The sequence below is a fragment of the Porites lutea genome, chromosome 10 (genome assembly GCF_958299795.1).
Source record: "Porites lutea chromosome 10, jaPorLute2.1, whole genome shotgun sequence".
Classification (NCBI taxonomy): domain Eukaryota; kingdom Metazoa; phylum Cnidaria; class Anthozoa; order Scleractinia; family Poritidae; genus Porites; species Porites lutea.
In genome coordinates this window covers 17,895,373-17,913,560 of record NC_133210.1, presented here as the reverse complement: position 1 = coordinate 17,913,560, position 18,188 = coordinate 17,895,373, and the positions used below count along the sequence as shown (strand labels likewise).

General features: G+C 36.6%; 1 protein-coding gene across 1 annotated transcript in view; it reads right to left on the bottom strand.

Moving 5' to 3' along the window:
- The window catches only part of LOC140950435 (lysine-specific demethylase 6A-like), a 29,395-nt gene extending 13,446 nt beyond the window's left edge, over nucleotides 1-15,949 (bottom strand). The window contains exons 1-17 of the mRNA XM_073399663.1: nucleotides 15,629-15,949; nucleotides 15,453-15,537; nucleotides 15,133-15,241; nucleotides 14,828-14,880; nucleotides 11,329-11,387; nucleotides 10,814-10,934; nucleotides 9,457-9,511; nucleotides 8,411-8,539; nucleotides 7,624-7,750; nucleotides 6,885-6,983; nucleotides 6,439-6,570; nucleotides 5,616-5,653; nucleotides 4,879-4,966; nucleotides 4,583-4,661; nucleotides 2,948-4,174; nucleotides 869-974; nucleotides 349-419 (exon numbers count right to left, since the gene is read on the bottom strand). Of these exons, the coding sequence (XP_073255764.1) occupies nucleotides 349-419; nucleotides 869-974; nucleotides 2,948-4,174; nucleotides 4,583-4,661; nucleotides 4,879-4,966; nucleotides 5,616-5,653; nucleotides 6,439-6,570; nucleotides 6,885-6,983; nucleotides 7,624-7,750; nucleotides 8,411-8,539; nucleotides 9,457-9,511; nucleotides 10,814-10,934; nucleotides 11,329-11,387; nucleotides 14,828-14,880; nucleotides 15,133-15,241; nucleotides 15,453-15,537; nucleotides 15,629-15,690 (2,640 nt within the window). The 5' untranslated portion in view covers nucleotides 15,691-15,949. The remainder of the gene's footprint in view (nucleotides 1-348; nucleotides 420-868; nucleotides 975-2,947; nucleotides 4,175-4,582; nucleotides 4,662-4,878; nucleotides 4,967-5,615; nucleotides 5,654-6,438; nucleotides 6,571-6,884; nucleotides 6,984-7,623; nucleotides 7,751-8,410; nucleotides 8,540-9,456; nucleotides 9,512-10,813; nucleotides 10,935-11,328; nucleotides 11,388-14,827; nucleotides 14,881-15,132; nucleotides 15,242-15,452; nucleotides 15,538-15,628) is intronic.
- Between the last annotated feature and the right edge of the window lie 2,239 nt (nucleotides 15,950-18,188).

Sequence of the window (18,188 nt, the reverse complement as noted above, 5' to 3'; positions counted from 1 at the left end):
TTTCTTTCACTGAAAATGTTGGCTCAACTTTGGCAAGTTCCAGTCAACTGTCTCCTGTTCTCAGTCAAGGGTTTTTGTTTCTGCTTTTTATTTTAAGCTAGCAGAGTTTCTACTACAAACGTGTAGCAAGACTTGGCCATTATCATTTTTCATATTGCCATTCATACAAACAGTAAATTATTCTTGGTGACACTACCTATTGAAAGGAACTAAATGATAATACTCCAATTAACAGAAACTGCACTTGACCTTTTAATTTGTTGTTTGGACCACTTGTTGCTTTTGTAAACCATTAATTTATTTACATCCCTCCACTATAAATGTAAAGGAAATAAAAATAATACAGACCTGAGTTCTGACTTCCACCTGATGATCTCCACTCGTTTCAACCAGAGTTTTAGTAGAAAATAAACTTAAATCTGCAAGTATCAAAAATGAAAGACAAAAGTTAATATAATATTATAACCAATAAAAATAAACGCATCCTTTATTAATAATATCGAACAAAAAAACCAATTATTTATGGCTTATAACCGGGCTACATTTAATTTACATGAAGTTCAACTTGAGATAATTTTGCACAATAGTGGTAATATTGCCTGCAGTGATGTACAAACAATCTAACGGCATAAAAAAATGCACATTATGCAGCTTTCCAGGACTAACACAATGGTTCACCTGCCAGTGTCATTGTGCATGCTTTTGCGGTTGTTTGTAGATTGCTCAAATCCTACTTGTGGAAGATCTTTTGTGAATTAATGCCCATTCCAAGAACTTCCTCAAAGCACTAAAATCTTCAGACTCATTCTTCAACCCATGGCAATTCTCAATGTTTTATGAAAAGAAAAAAACATAAATTTATACAAACCTAATCTAAGAGCTGCGGCTAGTCCTCTGATAACTAGAATGGGATTGGCATTGTCCACAACCAGATTTTGAAGGGCTGCTGAAAATGCATCCTTCTTGTTCTCAACCTAACATTAAAAAACGTATTTAAAAACTTGTAATAAAGGCACAAACGGAATTTCATGTAATATATTAGCATGAGACACAGTGTTTCATTACCAGATGAAATATCGAGGAGAGAGTTATAAAAATGCAACTTGCAACAGAGTATTTTTGACGAAATTTGAGGTGTTTCATCTGGTGATGAAACACTGTGTCAAAATATATTGCTTCTCAAACAAAATCATTTTAGAAGGAGAAATTAGGGATCTGATGCAAAAATGAGCAGTTTTTCATCTGATTTCCAAACACTAAATATAAATTTCCTTTGTATTTCCTTTATGAATTGTTAATGAGTTTGAGAAGTATAATAGCTAATCACAGCTTAAACATTTCAAAAACAAAACATTATAACCAAGTTGGGATAAGGTATAAATGAGTTTAAACTTCTCAGTCATTATCATTATCTCCTAAAATCCCATGAAAATGTTCTTGACAACATTCAACATTAATTCTCTCTTACGACAAGAGCTAAAAGTGCATTTCACCCCTAATATATTACTCAGGGTTGTCACTAAGATTTCAAGTTGCCAGGTAAATACAACAAGTAGGAGGGGAATCAAACAGCTAGAGATTTGTTTTAGTTCTATTTTTCTTCAATTTTCCAATAAAAGTAGCCGGGGGCCACTCTCTTAGTAGCCGGGGAAAATCCCCAGCCAGCGGCTCTTAATGACAACCCTGATTACTTGTTAAAGAATAGAATAAAAAAGAAAACTTTAGCTTGTAATAAGCAATGCCACCAATTGCTTTCAATTTGAGATTAATCTCAATTTTTTTTACAGATTTTTTAACATGTAGAATTTTATCTTATACCATGATATCTTAGGCCGGGGTGGGTGACCTATTTTGAGGCATTGTCCACTTTGATATGCCCAGCACACATGTCAGAGTTTGACGTCGTGTGAGACTGTCTCTAAAAAGGGGAATCCATGCTGTTTCAATTTTCATTGCTCTTTGTCCATGTCACATCTCGTACAATATGTCAAATGTTAGTGTATTTTTCTGAAGTTATATTCTAAAGGACTGTATCAAGGTTTAAAAAAAGAATAATTTTATTCTTCGATTCTCTAATTATTAGAAAATCGTTTTCTCATGTTTACATCCTCCGCAAAAACGTGAAATTAGAAATTTCCACATCATTGTCGTGCATGCAAAAAAGTGTGGTGTTCGTGCAAAACGGTTGTTTCGCTAATCCAAACTTGCTTCTTTGCCGTTCTCGTTGCTGTCGTTGTTGCTTAGGCTTATTTGAACCACCATCTTCCTGTCTAAGAAAATCTCTCTCTGAAAGCCTATCAAGCATCGATTTTGACTCAGAAAGGAATTTTAGTCCTGGGTCTGTACCAAATATCCAGCGACTAGCAAAACTTCCAAGAAGAAGTCCAAAATTATGGCCCAACTACCCACAAAAGCGGAGGGGCTTAATATGAAGATGTTGTTAATCCTTATGACAAAAAGCCATTGGCGAGTTATCTGAGTTTATCTAAGAGTACAATATAATTATCGGAAGAGAGCGATGGAAGAGGAGTTGAAGCAGAAGCCACAACAAAGCAGGGCAGAGCTAAGAACAATGCCTCAGAATAGGTCATTGCTTCACTCGACCCAAAGAACTATATATATAAAAAAAATTATCTACATGACCTTCTGACCAAAATCTGTTCAAATAGGCAAATTTTGTACTCTTTAACTGAGCATGAAGGTTGCTAGTTTTACCTGATTTACGCAAATGGTACCTCGTTTGAAAGATGAAAGCAAGTACACTGTAGAATTCATCAACATTTCATCAAATTTGGGGTGATATGCATGTTAAAGTGGGAGAAACCACCCCATCCTTGGTACCATGACTTGAGCCTGCTAATAATGTCTGTACAGTTTGATGCCACTGTATCATGTATTATTTCACCATTTCAATAGTTACAAGGAGTTAAAATAAAATTATACTTACATAAATACTTGGTGTTTGTGGTGACAGCTTGTCAGTGGGTAGCGGAGGAGTGGGTGTCGGTGGAGGACATGGAATGGCCATGGAATCATACAATAAATTTAATTTTGGCACAGCCAAACTATCACCTCCTGAACTGAGATTAAATGGTGACTTGGAGGATGCAGGTGAGATGACTGCTAGCTGTTTTGTCGGTGACAAGAGGTCTGATGGGATAAGAGAAGGGGAGAATGCAGAGTGCCCTCCCGGTAGACCTGAACTTGGTGATAAACAGCTCGGGTTGATAGAGAGTGGCTGAGTGATACTTGGGGAGAGGGTTGCTCCAGTATGGAAAGGTGATTTCTGTGTGGGTGACATGACATAATTAGGGGACGAGAACGGAGAAATAGCCATACCACTCGCACAAGCATTTGACGATGAAAACACTGAATAGCTGGAAATAGGACCATTACTAAGTGTCGGGTCACTACTCCCTGTTAGCGGACTGGACTTAGCATCAGTCGAACAATTAATTTCACTTAAAATAGTTGTATCAATTCCACTTCGCAAACTAGGTTCTGATGTAGGCATTGATGCTGTAGTCACTAATCCACTGGAAGTTAAAGTCGTTCCTTGACAACAAACAACACTTTGACTGAGAAGTACATCAGAAGACGTTGAAACAAAGTTTGATGAAAGTGTTGATAAAGTTCCAGAGTCTGAGCCTATTGTGGCATTTGCTTGTAACAGTTGAGCTCCTGCGTAGGCCGTTTCCATAGCACTCACAGTAGACTCACGGCACACCTGGGTTTGAAATGAGTCTGCCTGTGACAAAACAGTGGCGTGCGGTTGTGATATTAACACAGACTGATCAGACATTCCTTGTGCTGTACTAGCTTGTACCCCACTACTGCTAGAATTCGCAATCACTCCATTTTGAGTCACTTGTGGCACAGTTATTTCTGACCAGTTATTATGTAAACTTGTACCAGGAATGCCCTGCTGATAAGTTTGATTTGCATTAAGATGAACATGATTTTCTGCTTTTGTGCCTTGAAAGGCAGCATGATTTGTCACATTCTTAGTGTCGTCCAAGTGAGCTTGAGTATTAACTTGTGAACTGTTCAGTACAGCAACTTGCTGTTGTTGTTGTTGTTGCACTTGTGCTTGTTGTTGTAGGTAAAGCTGTTGAAGTTGTTGTTGCTGCTGAGGCTGCAGAGCTTGTATCTGACCACTGGTTAGTAATTTTACCTATAAATGAGGATAGGCATCTTTAACTGACAATGTTAATGGGAATTATCGATATCATTATTAGAATGTGTTAGACAGTACAACTGTTAAGTGAACATGCAGGTTTCCAGGATCTCAGTAAATCGGACAATTTCCTGTGCCCTGGCTGGATAGCACTATCCACCAGGTCAGGGTTGTTCAAACGTTGGATAGCACTATCCAGCGGATAAATCTTGGAGAAACTAGTACTATTCACCATCTAGAACAACTGGGCCCAGGGCACAACTAACATGACTGTACTGAACCATAAAGTTCAACTGTTTACACAATTTACAAATTTCCATTAACTTTTGTCAAGTTGCACTTTTTTTCAAGCAATGTTTCCTTATAACATACAGAACCTTCTCCCCATAGAGCTTACAAGTGTACCTGTGCATTTCGTATTGTTCTTGTTGTGAGCTCTGCTGGAATTGGCAACTTCCAAGCTTCCTCAACAGATGGGATATTCCTGAAAAGAGAGGTGTTACAAAAGTGGTCCAAAACCTCTAGTGTGAAAATCTGCATGGGAAATAAATGACCTTGAATATGACATTATTGGTTATAAAGGGCTGCCTTTGACATATGCTTCTAGAAATGTGTAGCGGCATTTTGATTTTTTTCAAAGTTGCTTTTCAGTAAAGAAATCCTTTTCCACCAATAAAGAAGTAGAAAAGAAGCACACTTACTTCTTCTGACCTTCTCCTTGCTGTGGCATCATCGCTAGCTGAGCCTGCAGGGCTTTGACACGTGCCTCAATGGTGCTGTCTGTAGCACCTGTGAGACAGAACACTACAATGTTACTTTTTGGTAACTTCCACTCTTACTCCTTTTTATTACCATAAGCTTTGGTATTTGAAGTATTTTTACACTTTTTCCAGACAATGGGCTTCAGATATTAACACAATTAGGGGATCCTACAACAACTGATTTTAAATCACATCTAATCATGAGAAATCACATAATAACTAATAATTATCAAAAAATAGCAAACTTTAATGCTCATTCAAGGCTTTCTAGCTTTGGGAACTGAGCCAAAACAATCCTCTTAAACATTCTATAAAAACAAACTCTACATCTAAGTGCTGTATGCCAAATCTACTTGAAATAAAGTCACATAATTCACTGCATAATAGACATTACAGGTGTGTATGATACACCTCCCTACAATTTTAGTCCCACATTATTACCAAATAATTTCCATACTCTATCAGACGAAACTACAATACTGTACATGTTTAAGGAAGAAACTGGAGATCAATTTTTTAACAATGTCAAACTCTTTTTCAACAAATAGTATTCAAGGACTAATGGAATTTTTCAAGGCAAAATGGCATCCTCAGCTGCCTTCTTAAAATTTAATTTTCATAACGAAAAAATGAAAACATATCACATACAACAACCAAGGAATTATCAAAGAACTCACCATATCTCCTGGCTGCACTGTAACATGAAATGGCATCACTAAAGAAGAGATCAAGAACAAAATTTAGTCACAAGTAGAGTAAGGTAAAAGAACCGGTTAGATAGTATTAAAGACTGAGACAGAAGTATTGAGAGAAATATCTGCACATTAAAGTATTAAATTACAATTAAGTAAGTAGGACAGTGGATACAATGTAGGTATGTAGGTACACTGTAGGTGGGTATGTAGGCCAGAGAGCGAGTAATTTGGTTGGTTGTTAGCGGTATGTCAGCATTAAGGACTGGAATGCAGTCAGTAGGTTGATTGGTAAGTTGGTTTGGAGGGCAGTCAGTAGGTTGGTTCGTTAGATAGTAAGAAAGGCAGTCGGTAGGTTGGTTGATGAGTCAGTGACGCAAGCAGTCAATAGGTTGGTCAGTAAGGTGGTTGGTAGATTGATTGGTTGGACAGTAAGGAGGGCAGCCAGTGGGTTACTTAGTAACACTGCAAGGTTAGTAGGTTGGTTAATTGGAAGGCAAGAGGTGGGTTGGTTGGTGAGGTGATAAGGAAGACTTAATGTTATAAAGTTGGTTGGTCAGTGGGTCAGAAGGTGCATGCATGTACAGGCTAGTTGGTCAGTAGGTTACACTACAAAGTGTAAATGCAGGACTGGTTGGTTGGTCATTTGGTACATTAACATCAAGTAGTCAATTCACTAGTATTACTAAGGATGAATAGGTCAGCCAATTGACAGCCATCATACATCAATACAACTAGAGTGCTGCAGGATACTTCACTGCATACTTGTAGAAGCCATGTCCAAAAATAATTTTAAAAAAATTCGTACCCCAGTTGTTCACAGGCTTCATATAGAATACCCAGATCTGTCCATGCGGCCACATGGGTGGGGTCCAATTGGATGGCACATACATAAGCCTGAAGAGCATCCATGGGCTGATTCTGCTGTTGGTACAAAACTCTGAAGGAGAACAGAAGAATTAACTATTAGCTGTATGGCACAATAACTCATAAAATAAAATATAATTGATACAACTGAATGTTTCTTTAATTTTGCAATGGTTGAGAAAACAAATCAAATCCACAAATACTTATAGTCACTTAAAACCTGAGCATAAATATGCATCTTTGTGATTAAAAAAGGGGGGAAGGGTGCATTTATTTAATTAGGACAAATTCAGTTGAAGTAATAAATAAATTAATTAAGAATGCCACACTCAATCCTGAGAAGAATTTCCCAACTGTGACTTAAAATTTTAACACAGAAAACCTTACCCTATTGAGCACCAAGTGTCAGCATTGGCCTCTGATTTATCAATAGCTTGTCGATAAGATGTGAAAGCATCATGCACCTTTCCTTGCATGGCATAACATCTGGTAAAAGAAATTGTTCACATAGAAAAATTAATCCAGAATAAAATGACAACATTATTGTCACATGAAATGAACATTTTTTTCAGGGGCATTGGTCCATTGATACTGTATCTCTAAATGGTTGTCAATATTATTCCAAGTTATAGTCACCTTTCCCACACCCAGCCACCCATCATCTAGCCCTCTTAAACACTTAAGGAAGTTATCTCTTCCCCTTGAAAGGCCTCTCAGTATGATGAAACATACATTTGAAACACTTACATGTATTGTGAATAAAACAAGTTAAAAATCCCAACAGTTAACCTCGTTTACTCAGAATATTTTACAAATAGTGTATCTCTGGCATGAGGTCAGACTGGGAGTCAAACTTAGGACACCAGAGAGGGAAATCCACTGTTAAATGGGCAGGCATGGTTATCATATTGCTTAGGAATGTAAAATGCCGATTTTGGGATCACTTGAGATGACTCACTTTTAAAGAGAGACTCCTTTCAATTGGGGTTTAAAATGTTTTAGACAAATACAGCTGTAACATCAACAAATGTTTTATGGAAAACATGTCCTGTAAATGTACATGACTGTATTTCACTTTGAACAGCTAATTTAATTGTGCTTAGTACAGACAATCATCTCCACCCACCTCCCTATTAAGTACCAGGCAGCACCACTATTAGGATCTGTTTCAATTGCTTTTAGTAACAACTGAACAGCTTTCTCCATTCTGGATGCTCTATCTCCAAGGTGTTCCTTGTTATAATACATCCACCCTGTTCAGAGACAAACAATAAATGTACAACCATCATCACCAAGGCTAACCTTTCGTACTTCTAATAAGACAGAGTTTCCCAGTGACTTCATTGGTATTTTACAGATTTGACTATCACTATGACTGTCTACAAAGGTGAATGGAATTACTCACATAACTAATCTGCTGCCTTAAAAAGCATGTGTCACATTAGTAAGGCTGTCATTATCAGGGTTCAGTTTTGTCTCTTATCCCATAAGGATTCCATGGATAATAGGACCATAACTGAACAAAAATTCCCTCATAGGCAAATATATCAGGAAAAAGTGTTTTCATTTCTTTTGCCATCATACTGGCCATGTTTACCATAAGGCACACTATTCTCTCACAAGAAACTTCAAAATTTTAAACAAAGTAACAGCCTCAGTTGCCTCTGATATTGGTTTAGCTGAGTGAGGCCTGTTATGACTGATAATGTGTTAATTTGTTAACAGGTAGTAGGTGAGTAGGGGAGTGTTGTTGTTTATATGCGTGAGCTATGGAGCATGCAAATCATTCTTTGCAAAGTTTGAAGAGGATACAGTTGCACTTGGCTGTTCTCCAAACTTCCCGCATGCTTCATATCTCGACATATGTATACTGCCTCATGAACCTGTTGATAACTGACACTGTTTGTACTCACCAAGTTGTTTATAGGCATTAGCTCTGATGCTGTTAGGTACGTTCGGAGTCTCTATTATGGTTTCATACATTTCTTGTGCTAAGTCACACTTGTTCTGCATCTCAAAAAGGTGGCCAAGGTGAAATCGAACTAAAATTTTTCAAAATTGGCAAAATAACAAGAATTAACAATACGGTCTTGCAAACATACATGTACACTGTACATAAACATGGCAAAGAGGTTGATTATCTGTAACAGGCCATTTGCAAAATGGTTCATTTTACTACTACAGCCAGAATCCTTTTCGTTTCTCCATTCATATTTACATTGTAAATTTGGTAATCTAAGTGAGCTTTAATAAACAAAAGCCCTAATTTGCACAAGAGAGCAAAGCCATGAAGGATTCTCGTCATTGTAGTAGTAAAATGACATCATCGCGCAAATGGCCTATCGCAAAGTTCGAATAAAAGAACATTACATCATAAGCATTTCGGTATGACTATCTTGTGAAGGGATAGCAATTATGCAGATAGGCAGCAAATTGCATGGCTAGACAAGGGTACACAGTATCAGGTAACAGCATAGCATGTACAGCTGTAGTTACAGTGTCAGAACTTACTCTACATGAACATCAAAAAGTAAATTATGCCTAAAAGAGGGGATTGGAAAGAATGCAAAACTGGTTCTAAATATGGTTGATGTGATTAAGTGTACTGATACAGTTGTTAAAATGTTTGTGACAGAAGAAATACCTTTTTTTCACACCTCAGCTCTCAATCTAATATCTTGCATGAACACTTTCAATAAAAATTCAGCTGGGGCTAGTTTTGCTCAAAGTTTCTTTCAAATTAAGTCCGTATTAATTTGAAAAACACTCTGCACAATGACATGAACCTTACAAGTCAAACACATGGAGAGCCATTAAACAAACTTTTACATCGCAACATTATTAAATTATATTACTATTTCTTCAATACAGCATAGTATCAATGAATAATGACTTGTGAATTTAACTGTGTACAATTTTCTAACAAGGAAGACATTTTTTACAAGCTATTCAAACTTACTCTCAACTTTTGACAATGAACAAGGACTGGAATCCATTAGGGCCATTTGAAAGTGCTAGAAAATAAAACCAGACTGTCATTATATTTTTCATTTTCACTTTTAAGTCAGAGCTATGTTAGAACTTAAGTTGACCAATTAAATGGTTGACACAAGTTCACTGTTACAATGTATTTTAATAGACTAAGGCATTTAAGAGGTACATGGTAACAAAACAGAGGAACTACTGTACTTGCAATCTACATTTACTTGTAACGGCTTTCAGTGATTTGCATTGTCTTCGATTAAGCTCACATCAATTTTGTCAACATGCAATACAATTACCTTGTAGTTTCTATACGAAATTTTACGGTATGTGGGTGCATGAACATGCTTATTGAGGCAGGTCAGTACAATGTATAATCCTAATTAGGACTATTGCTGACAGTGATTGATGTTTCGACAACCTGTGTAGAACTAATCTTCAGAGATAAAGTGAATTGTATCTTGTCAGTAGATGGTATGGAACTCTGAATTGTTGACCCGATTGGTCAATTAAGCAGGCCATCTGATATTACGCAATGGTGTGATTTTGCACAATTGACCTCAAATCGCGTCTGATCGCACAATTTGAGGAAAATCGCATAATTCGTAAAAAAATGCTAAATTCAAGTGTAGTAAACAATGAATTCTAACTTAGATAACACATTTTCCCAATCTTGATGTTATTTTAGGTGATTTGCCACAGTGACTAAAGAAAACCTTGAAAGACATCTGAAACCTTCGATCACGGTATCTGGGCAGCAACTTTTATTTCAGAGACAAGCAGTGTGGTCAGCAGTGTAACAGCGTCATGTAATATTAAACAAGTGTCCTTTTATTTTCTTTTGTCATTGTTTTTTATTTCCGAATCAAGATAATTGGACAACAATTTTTTTTGTTTTACAATAGATGTTTTACTATTCCTTTACATTCAAACTGCCTGTTAAATAACATTAAAGTGTTTTTTCTCCTTTGAAACCTGGTAAAACAATGTAAACTAGCCCTGAAAAAAAAAACGCAAAATCTTATCGCACAATCTGCCCTGAAAGTGCCGCATAATTTCTGATTTTTCATCGCACCCTATCAGAAGACCTGATTAAGTCAGATGTTGTGGCGCATAATTATATCAGTTAAACTGTGACGTTATTGGCTATGAAGTCTTGAAATGTGAGTTTCTGTGTTTTTGTTTCGTCAATCAAAAATGTGTCAACAGTTTTGGACGAATAAGGTGTTTGTGAGGTGCTGGCAACTATACTAACTTCAATAAATGCTCAGTATTTGGTCTTGGTTAGTAAGTTTATCATGACCAGCTAACTAACAAATCTAAAGAGTTGATACCTTTATGCTTGCTTCACTGCTTCCTTGTGCTTTGAAAATAATTCCCAATCTGAGGTGAACTTCATTGGAGCAATTGAAACTTGGATCTATGTACAGCACTTGCTGGAAAATCTTTACTGCCCTGTTTTAACACAAGAACATCAACCACAAAATTAATGATCCTTCTTTTTGATTATGTAGAGGAAAAAAAATGACCATTGACTAAGGATAAAGCTCTCACTGTTGGACAGACCTCTTTAAATGTGTATGCTGTACAGTGTAGCTATTTCATTTGGATCAAATCTTCAGAGTAATATTATTCCCAAGACAAACATATGTTATTTAAATTGCTGTAAGTTCAAATTTATGACAGTATTAAAACATACAGTGTAATATTTAACCTTTGGTGAAGAGAATGCCCTCTCAAAAAAAATTAAAGCACCCAGGTTTCTCTATACATATGGAGAAAACTTAAAAATAGTTTCCATGGGTGTTCAGCAGAAAGTACACAACTGAAGAACTGTCAATGAACTTACCAGAGATATGCAGAGAAATTGAAATACACAATCCCTAAACCGTAAAGAAATGCAGCATCCTGAAAATGGTTTAAAAAAAGACAAATTTAGATGAACCATACTGAATAAAACTAGGGTAATTATAATTTTGACAGTTTAGTTGTTTATCTGCATCACATTGGGCTTTACACAAAACCACATATCACCCATAAAAACCCCCAAAAAAGTCAAACTGTTACTTTTGTGTGATTGAAACAAGTAATCTGCAAATATCTTCAGCTTAGCTTCAGCTACCTCTTATGTAGCTTCAGGCATCAAATATAGTCTGTTTTAAATCTCCAAATTATTTTGCTGTGAAAAGGTTACAGTAAGTATCTGGTTTCTGAGTTTCTCACTTTATGGTCCTGAGGTGTCGATCTATTGTAACATTGCTTTGGCTGAGATTTTAATTATTGATTCATAACTAACTTCTAAGTTTATGGACAACATGATACTTGGTTATCAATTTGTTGATTCAGTGGCACGTGTATATATGAACTAGGTAATAACTAGGGCTATAAATTAATAAATTAAATATAAATAATTATAATAGATTACATTTGTTAGTATGTGCAAAAGATTAAGGAAACATTGGAGAGGCCCTGTTAAGATATAATTTTGAAGAGCGATGTGGCCTTGAAACAGCAAGTTAAGACAGATTAAACGGTGACAATGGACATGTTTCAAGATGGGTGGAAACTGTGACAGAGACGAGGACAACCACAAATACAATTTTTTTATATGGTAAAATATCCACACGGAATTGGCTTTCTCCTCAACACCTGAAACTACAGATTCTAAAAATTATGTATCCCCCTGCCCCCCCCCCCCCCCCCCATCCCCCATTCCATTCTTAAGAGGACCTCATAGGAAAACAACTTTTGTTTTAAGCTGTAAGCAAAATCCATTCAAGGGTCAAAACCCCATGTCAACCTAGTTTGCTTCAGAAGTTCCTTCTTTTTTCCTGGTTCTATAATTATTCAGGGCGGACAAATGAAATTCTGGTTTACCCTGAGAACAAATTTTACCAAAACACTTCTGCTGAGAAAATTTGTGATCAATGACTTTCAAGGCTCTCATATTCAGCTCATACAGTATTTTCTTTTTTCTGTGCTAAAGAAACAAACCACAATGCAGATATATTTGAATACAAAATTATATGAAAATACCGGTAACACAATTTCTATGATTCTGAATTGTTATGTAACTGACTTCTGGTTACATAACCAATTTCAAACTTGCAATAAGCTCAAAATGTCTCAAACAGAAAAAACCAAAATAATCATGACTTAAGATTGGAAACCGAAATGCACAATTTTTTCGATTTCAAGGTCTTTACTGGAAGTACTGTTTTGACCATCTTTTAACCAAGATTAGTCAACTTGTAATTTTGAAAATCATCCTGTCATACTCTGTACAACCTGCTTTACATAAAGATTAAAATTTGGCAGAAACAATCAGTTGCAGTTTTCCTCTCCTGAAAAGGTAAATTCTACTCACCAAAGTAATTAAAGAATGATCAGTTTTTGGTCATTTTTCCCAATACAGGAGTTAAAATTGAAAAAGTTTGCTCCATTTTTTTTAGCTGCAAATCCATTACCATCCTGGCTATCGAAACCCAAAGACATACTCTTATCATATCAGGGCTTCTGACAGGCTTCACATCTGGGAGCCTGACACGTTTGCTCAAACTGAGACAATTTGGCACAGTTCCCAAAACTCCACACAATTCTGTAAAACTAAGAGGTTCTACAAATGGGTGCTTTTACTAACATTTTCCCTTTTCACAGAAACATTGTTTTCCCTTTTGCCCCAGTGGTAGTTGTGCCATCAGTAAGTCAAAATTTGTTAAATATCTTAATCAGCAAAATTTTTGCCAATTGAATGGCTGCTTAGTAAATTGCAAAGTAATACATGTATTTTCTTTATTATTTTTCTAACCGCTGATAGATCTACCTGCCTCAAAAGAAGATCCACATAGATCACTAGCCTTAACCAAAACAAATTTTATCCAGACAATCAAAAGCAGGATCACTTTAAACATTGCATTTAAGTTTTCTCTTATAAATCCTACAGTACAATCTATGATCACCTAGTAACTGTCCTTTGGTAACTGTCTTTAATTTTCTATTTTTATATTTTGTACACATTTTGTGTGCATGTAATAAAGTCATCTATGTATTGAATGTCCAATGGTAAACTTTAATAAACATCTCTATTAATAGAAATGTTTAAATTATTCCCAGCTCTGTCAACAAACAGTTTGTATTGGTCTATCCAGCTATTATTATTTTGCACTTAAATCTTTGTTGAATGCACGCTAATTAATACAGACACTGAGGGGACCATAGAGAATGTCGGTAGTAACAAAGTGTCCATATTACGCAGGTTGAGTTTAGAGAAAAATGTAAGGGCTTTCTTTCCCCAGGGACAAAGCAAACTGTCCATAACAATGAGGAGTCCGTATTAAGTGGCTGTCCATAAAGAAGGGTTGATTGTACAAGAAAAATAAATCCTTAAACATTTTTGAGCCTGAGGTCACATTTATAGAGACAAGTGAGTGCACACACATACATATAACAGCTATCGTGAAATCAACCACTTTTTTCCCAAATTTTCTACACTTGTTTATTTAAGTACAAAGTACATTTCTGTAAAGGGTTATTATGATGTCAATAAAAACATCATTCTGTTGACAGTATAAAGTTTCATGCAATTGAAAACATATATTTCAAATTAAAATGTAACACAGCAATTTCACGGTAAAGTAAGTTGAATGCAAAAAAGGAAAGTCAAATATCATTTGATATCTTCAAAAGAACAATAAATAGCACACAACTACAACTTTGGAAAATCGACAAAATTAGCAACCAAAAATCACTTATTTGAGGGATTTTCCCTGAGCAGTGTTTAAATGGTTTAAATCGACTTCCGTTCTGCCTTGATTTCAACACGAAGAGCTCAGAATTGATAAAAAGCAAAAATAACTTTTCAATTATTCATGTAGCCAACTAGCTTTTGTCTGAAAGCAGAAAACTGTATGTTTGCTTGAAAGGATGGTTAATGAAACGTTAGAAAGTTAATCGGTAAAATATTTTTGGAGCGAGACATGGAATCTTCATTTAAACTTTAAACCACATTTAGAGGGGTTTGTTTGCAAAAAAAGAGAGAATTTAAAAGAATTATTCAGAACTGTAAATTTGAGGGAATTTTAAGCGTAACTCGTTTGCAACGACAAGATCGGCGCGCGACTGTAATATGAAAAGTGCCGGCCATTTTCACGTGCAAACAGACAAGTTCCGTCGACACGATTTAACACTTATGATGTTCCATCTTTACACCATTTCTGATGCGCAGACATAATCTGAGCACCTATTAATCTTTTGATTACAACAAATGCACAAGAAAACCAAATTTATTAAATACGATTAGATGCACAGTCAAGGGAATATAGCTTAATCAAATTATTTGTAATCATTACCTTCCAGTGATCAACTTGTCGAGCGTTAAAGAACCTCTGATAGGCTGAAAGAGCTGAAAATAAAACGAGGAAAAATTTTAAAGGCCACAGATTGAAAGCAAATATACACTGAATTAAATCAATACTATTTAAGACAGCTTACCGTCTTATATAAGCTGCGCTGTAAGCCATACAAGTGCAAGTTCTCTCGAAATGAACATCGGATAGCATGAAATAACAACTTTCCTACTTTAAACAAAGATTTGTTGCTTTTTGCGACGTATTTTGAAAGTAAACGTTAAGTGAAACGCAGGAATTTTTTGTACCTTTCGGAAAATCTTCGAGCAACAGGTGAATGTGTCCTAGTTTGCAGAAGGTGGACGGGTGTATCGTCTTTCCTTCGTGTCGTAACTCCTTCTCGAGAAAAGCTACACCCTAAAAATAACGGTAAAAATTACAATACAGATAAATCACTTCCTGTAAATCAGATCTTCCCTTATTCCGCGTACAACCTACAGTAAGCTGTAATTGCTCGGCGAACAGACAATACCGTAGTATGCTACTGGAAGCTAAGCTCAGACCATGACTATTCGAGCAACACGATTCACGAATTACGAGCTAGAAGTTTGCAAACTTCCATACACACCTTCTGTAACAATGCTTTATGAGTCAGATCAGGCAAGGACGGTTCTCCAACAGGATCTTGAACTCGTAAAAATCCGTACAGGCGGCTAGAGAAACGAGAGATTAACAACGGTCAGCACAACCAATGAAACGATATGAAGAATTCAGGACACCCAAACAAGCACATTCAACTCTAACCTGTCATAATTCGATAAAATCTCTTTTTCTCGATCGCTCAAGACATCCACTTGGGAAACCATTGAGCATATTACTGGCCAAGTTCGCCTACTTTACCAGTTTCGGCTCTCAAATCAACGTGAACTCGAGTGACAGAAGTGAATTTCAATCGCCACAACAAAACAAAGGACAGAAGAGAAGTTCGGACACTGCCGCGAAGTTCATATAAACCATGCGTCTTTCAGGAGATTTTAACGCGACCAGTAATCATTATCTCCAACCTTGCTCTTTCCACTTCTAAATCCGTACATTTCTATATAAAGAAACGAAGCTTCATTGTCGAAATCAACGTCTCCACACTAGAGGGGTAGGAACAGTGAACACGCCGTGGCGTACACGAATCAATTTGACCAATCAAAACTCGCTATTCTAATCACGTGAGAGATACCTTGAACCACGCAAGCTCTTCTGTGTATTTGCGTGAGTTTTCTCTGGAAAGCTACCGGATTCAAATTTATGCTATTCTAATTCGATGTCTATTTTGGCTTGATTACTTTATCCGTAACTAATACGATCTTCCGAATGTCGAAGGAATTACAACGTGAAGGTTACTGGTTACCTATCACAAGCCATTCTTATTCAAAAAATACTGTAGATATGATGACTGCTATAGTTCCACCACGGGTTTCATATATATTTAAATTTGAAACGGACTATAGCTAGTTAGCGGAATCGCTATTTAACATAACGTGAGACACGCAACGGCTTAATACTATAATACGGGCAAAAATATTTTTTACTTACGTTCGAAATAAGGATTTAAACTGTTGCTAACAAATCACAGGCGAAACAAAATGGAAATTTTCAAAAAAAAACTGCTTACCTTGCAAAAATATTTTCCCGCTAAATTTATCTTTCTCTGTTCCAGACAACAAACAAAAGCCTACACAAGCGAAGTTCGATCGTTCACAAGAATAAAAAATCACTATATTCTTTCGCGTTCTCTCCATAAGAGACGTTTACAGCAAAAGGACTCAAAAGTATTAGACCAAAACCTATACTTATCTTAGCTTTTTGAGTCGAAAAACGCGGAAACTTATAAGCGTAAATGTCGGCTCTTGTCTTCACGAATAACCTAATTGGTCGGCTGGTTTCCCCTTAGGCTAAGTAGTATAAGCTGACCTTGGTCTGGTGGTATATTTATTTTCTGTATTGTAGTACGGAAGTATAACTTTACACACTAAACTTTAAGTCTTCCATGTCTCTCTTATATCGAAATTTAGCATCCTTCGAGTGCCCTCGACTAATTTAAATATCTCACAATTTTGTGCACACGATATTGCATGTTTTTATCGATCGCGTGACTTTGAAGCAATATTTTATTTTTGTTCAATCCATTTTTTTTAATTTCAGGTAGGGGTTAATATTGTAAAATTTGAAAAGGGCGATTTAAACAGCTTTAAACCGGCATTACCAGTATTATTTTTACGGATCAGAAGGCCCGCGCCTGATTGGTCTGCAATTCGAAGCAATTGATGCTAAATTGATTTGTACCTCTGCTAAATGTGAAGACAATAAAATAGTCCAAGGTCAAGCATATTTTTATCAAAAATAGTCGTTTATAAAATATTATTCCTTTAACTTCAGACCTAAAATCGAAATGAAAAACAGCTTTATTTTTTTTTATATTTATGTTAGTATTAAATAAACATGAAAAGAAATGCCGACAAAAATCACTCGCACGATTTTGCTCTTGTTGTGAGACTGGACAGTCAATAGAACTTTAAATCGGTGGAGGTACATGTACCCCCAAGCCAGATCACTTTTTCTTAATTTCGATTAAGTTCATTTACGCTGTCTCTTATTTGACCTTACTTTGATCCAATATGGTCCTGCCTAGAGGTCGCGAAGAATGTTTCGCCAGGCTTCAAAAGAGACAAGGATCCTCTTGCAGTCACGAAATCTAAATCCCAATCCAAGCTTATATGGATTTTTAATCGAGGCCAGTGATATGGTCAACGATGACCCCGAATCTAGATTCTGATGCTGCAATGAAGCCGACTATTGGAAATAGTTTGTGGCGGAATTGATATCCTTATACAGCTTACCTCATGGCTGTGCACAATTTCCGCGAAAAAGACTTAACGCCTTTTTTTTTAAACCGGAAGGGAAATGTGGAAAAGAAAGCTGGCAAAAATATACTGGTCACGAGATTATGTGATTTTGCAAAGTACTTGTACGTGAAAGTCGACATGAGACTAGAGCAGTTTAATCTCGAGTGACCTGTGGCAAGGGAGGAAAGCTGCGTAAGGCGGCCACGCCTCCAAGACGCCTACTCGCTTCAGGCTAAGTAGGTGCTGAAATAAGCTGTAACGACGGTGCTCGCCGCAAGAGAAGAGGACGCGGAAATAACCTAGTTTCCGTCCGGGGTTTTTCTCTCTTTGAAAACTTAAAATCCCTGGGGGAGAGGTTCGACGCGGGCGTTCAAATGCGCCCTAGATTCATCTTGTGGCTGCACCACTACGCTGGCTTTGTCTTTAACCGTTGCACGGATTAGCTCAGGTGATAGAGCACTTGACTG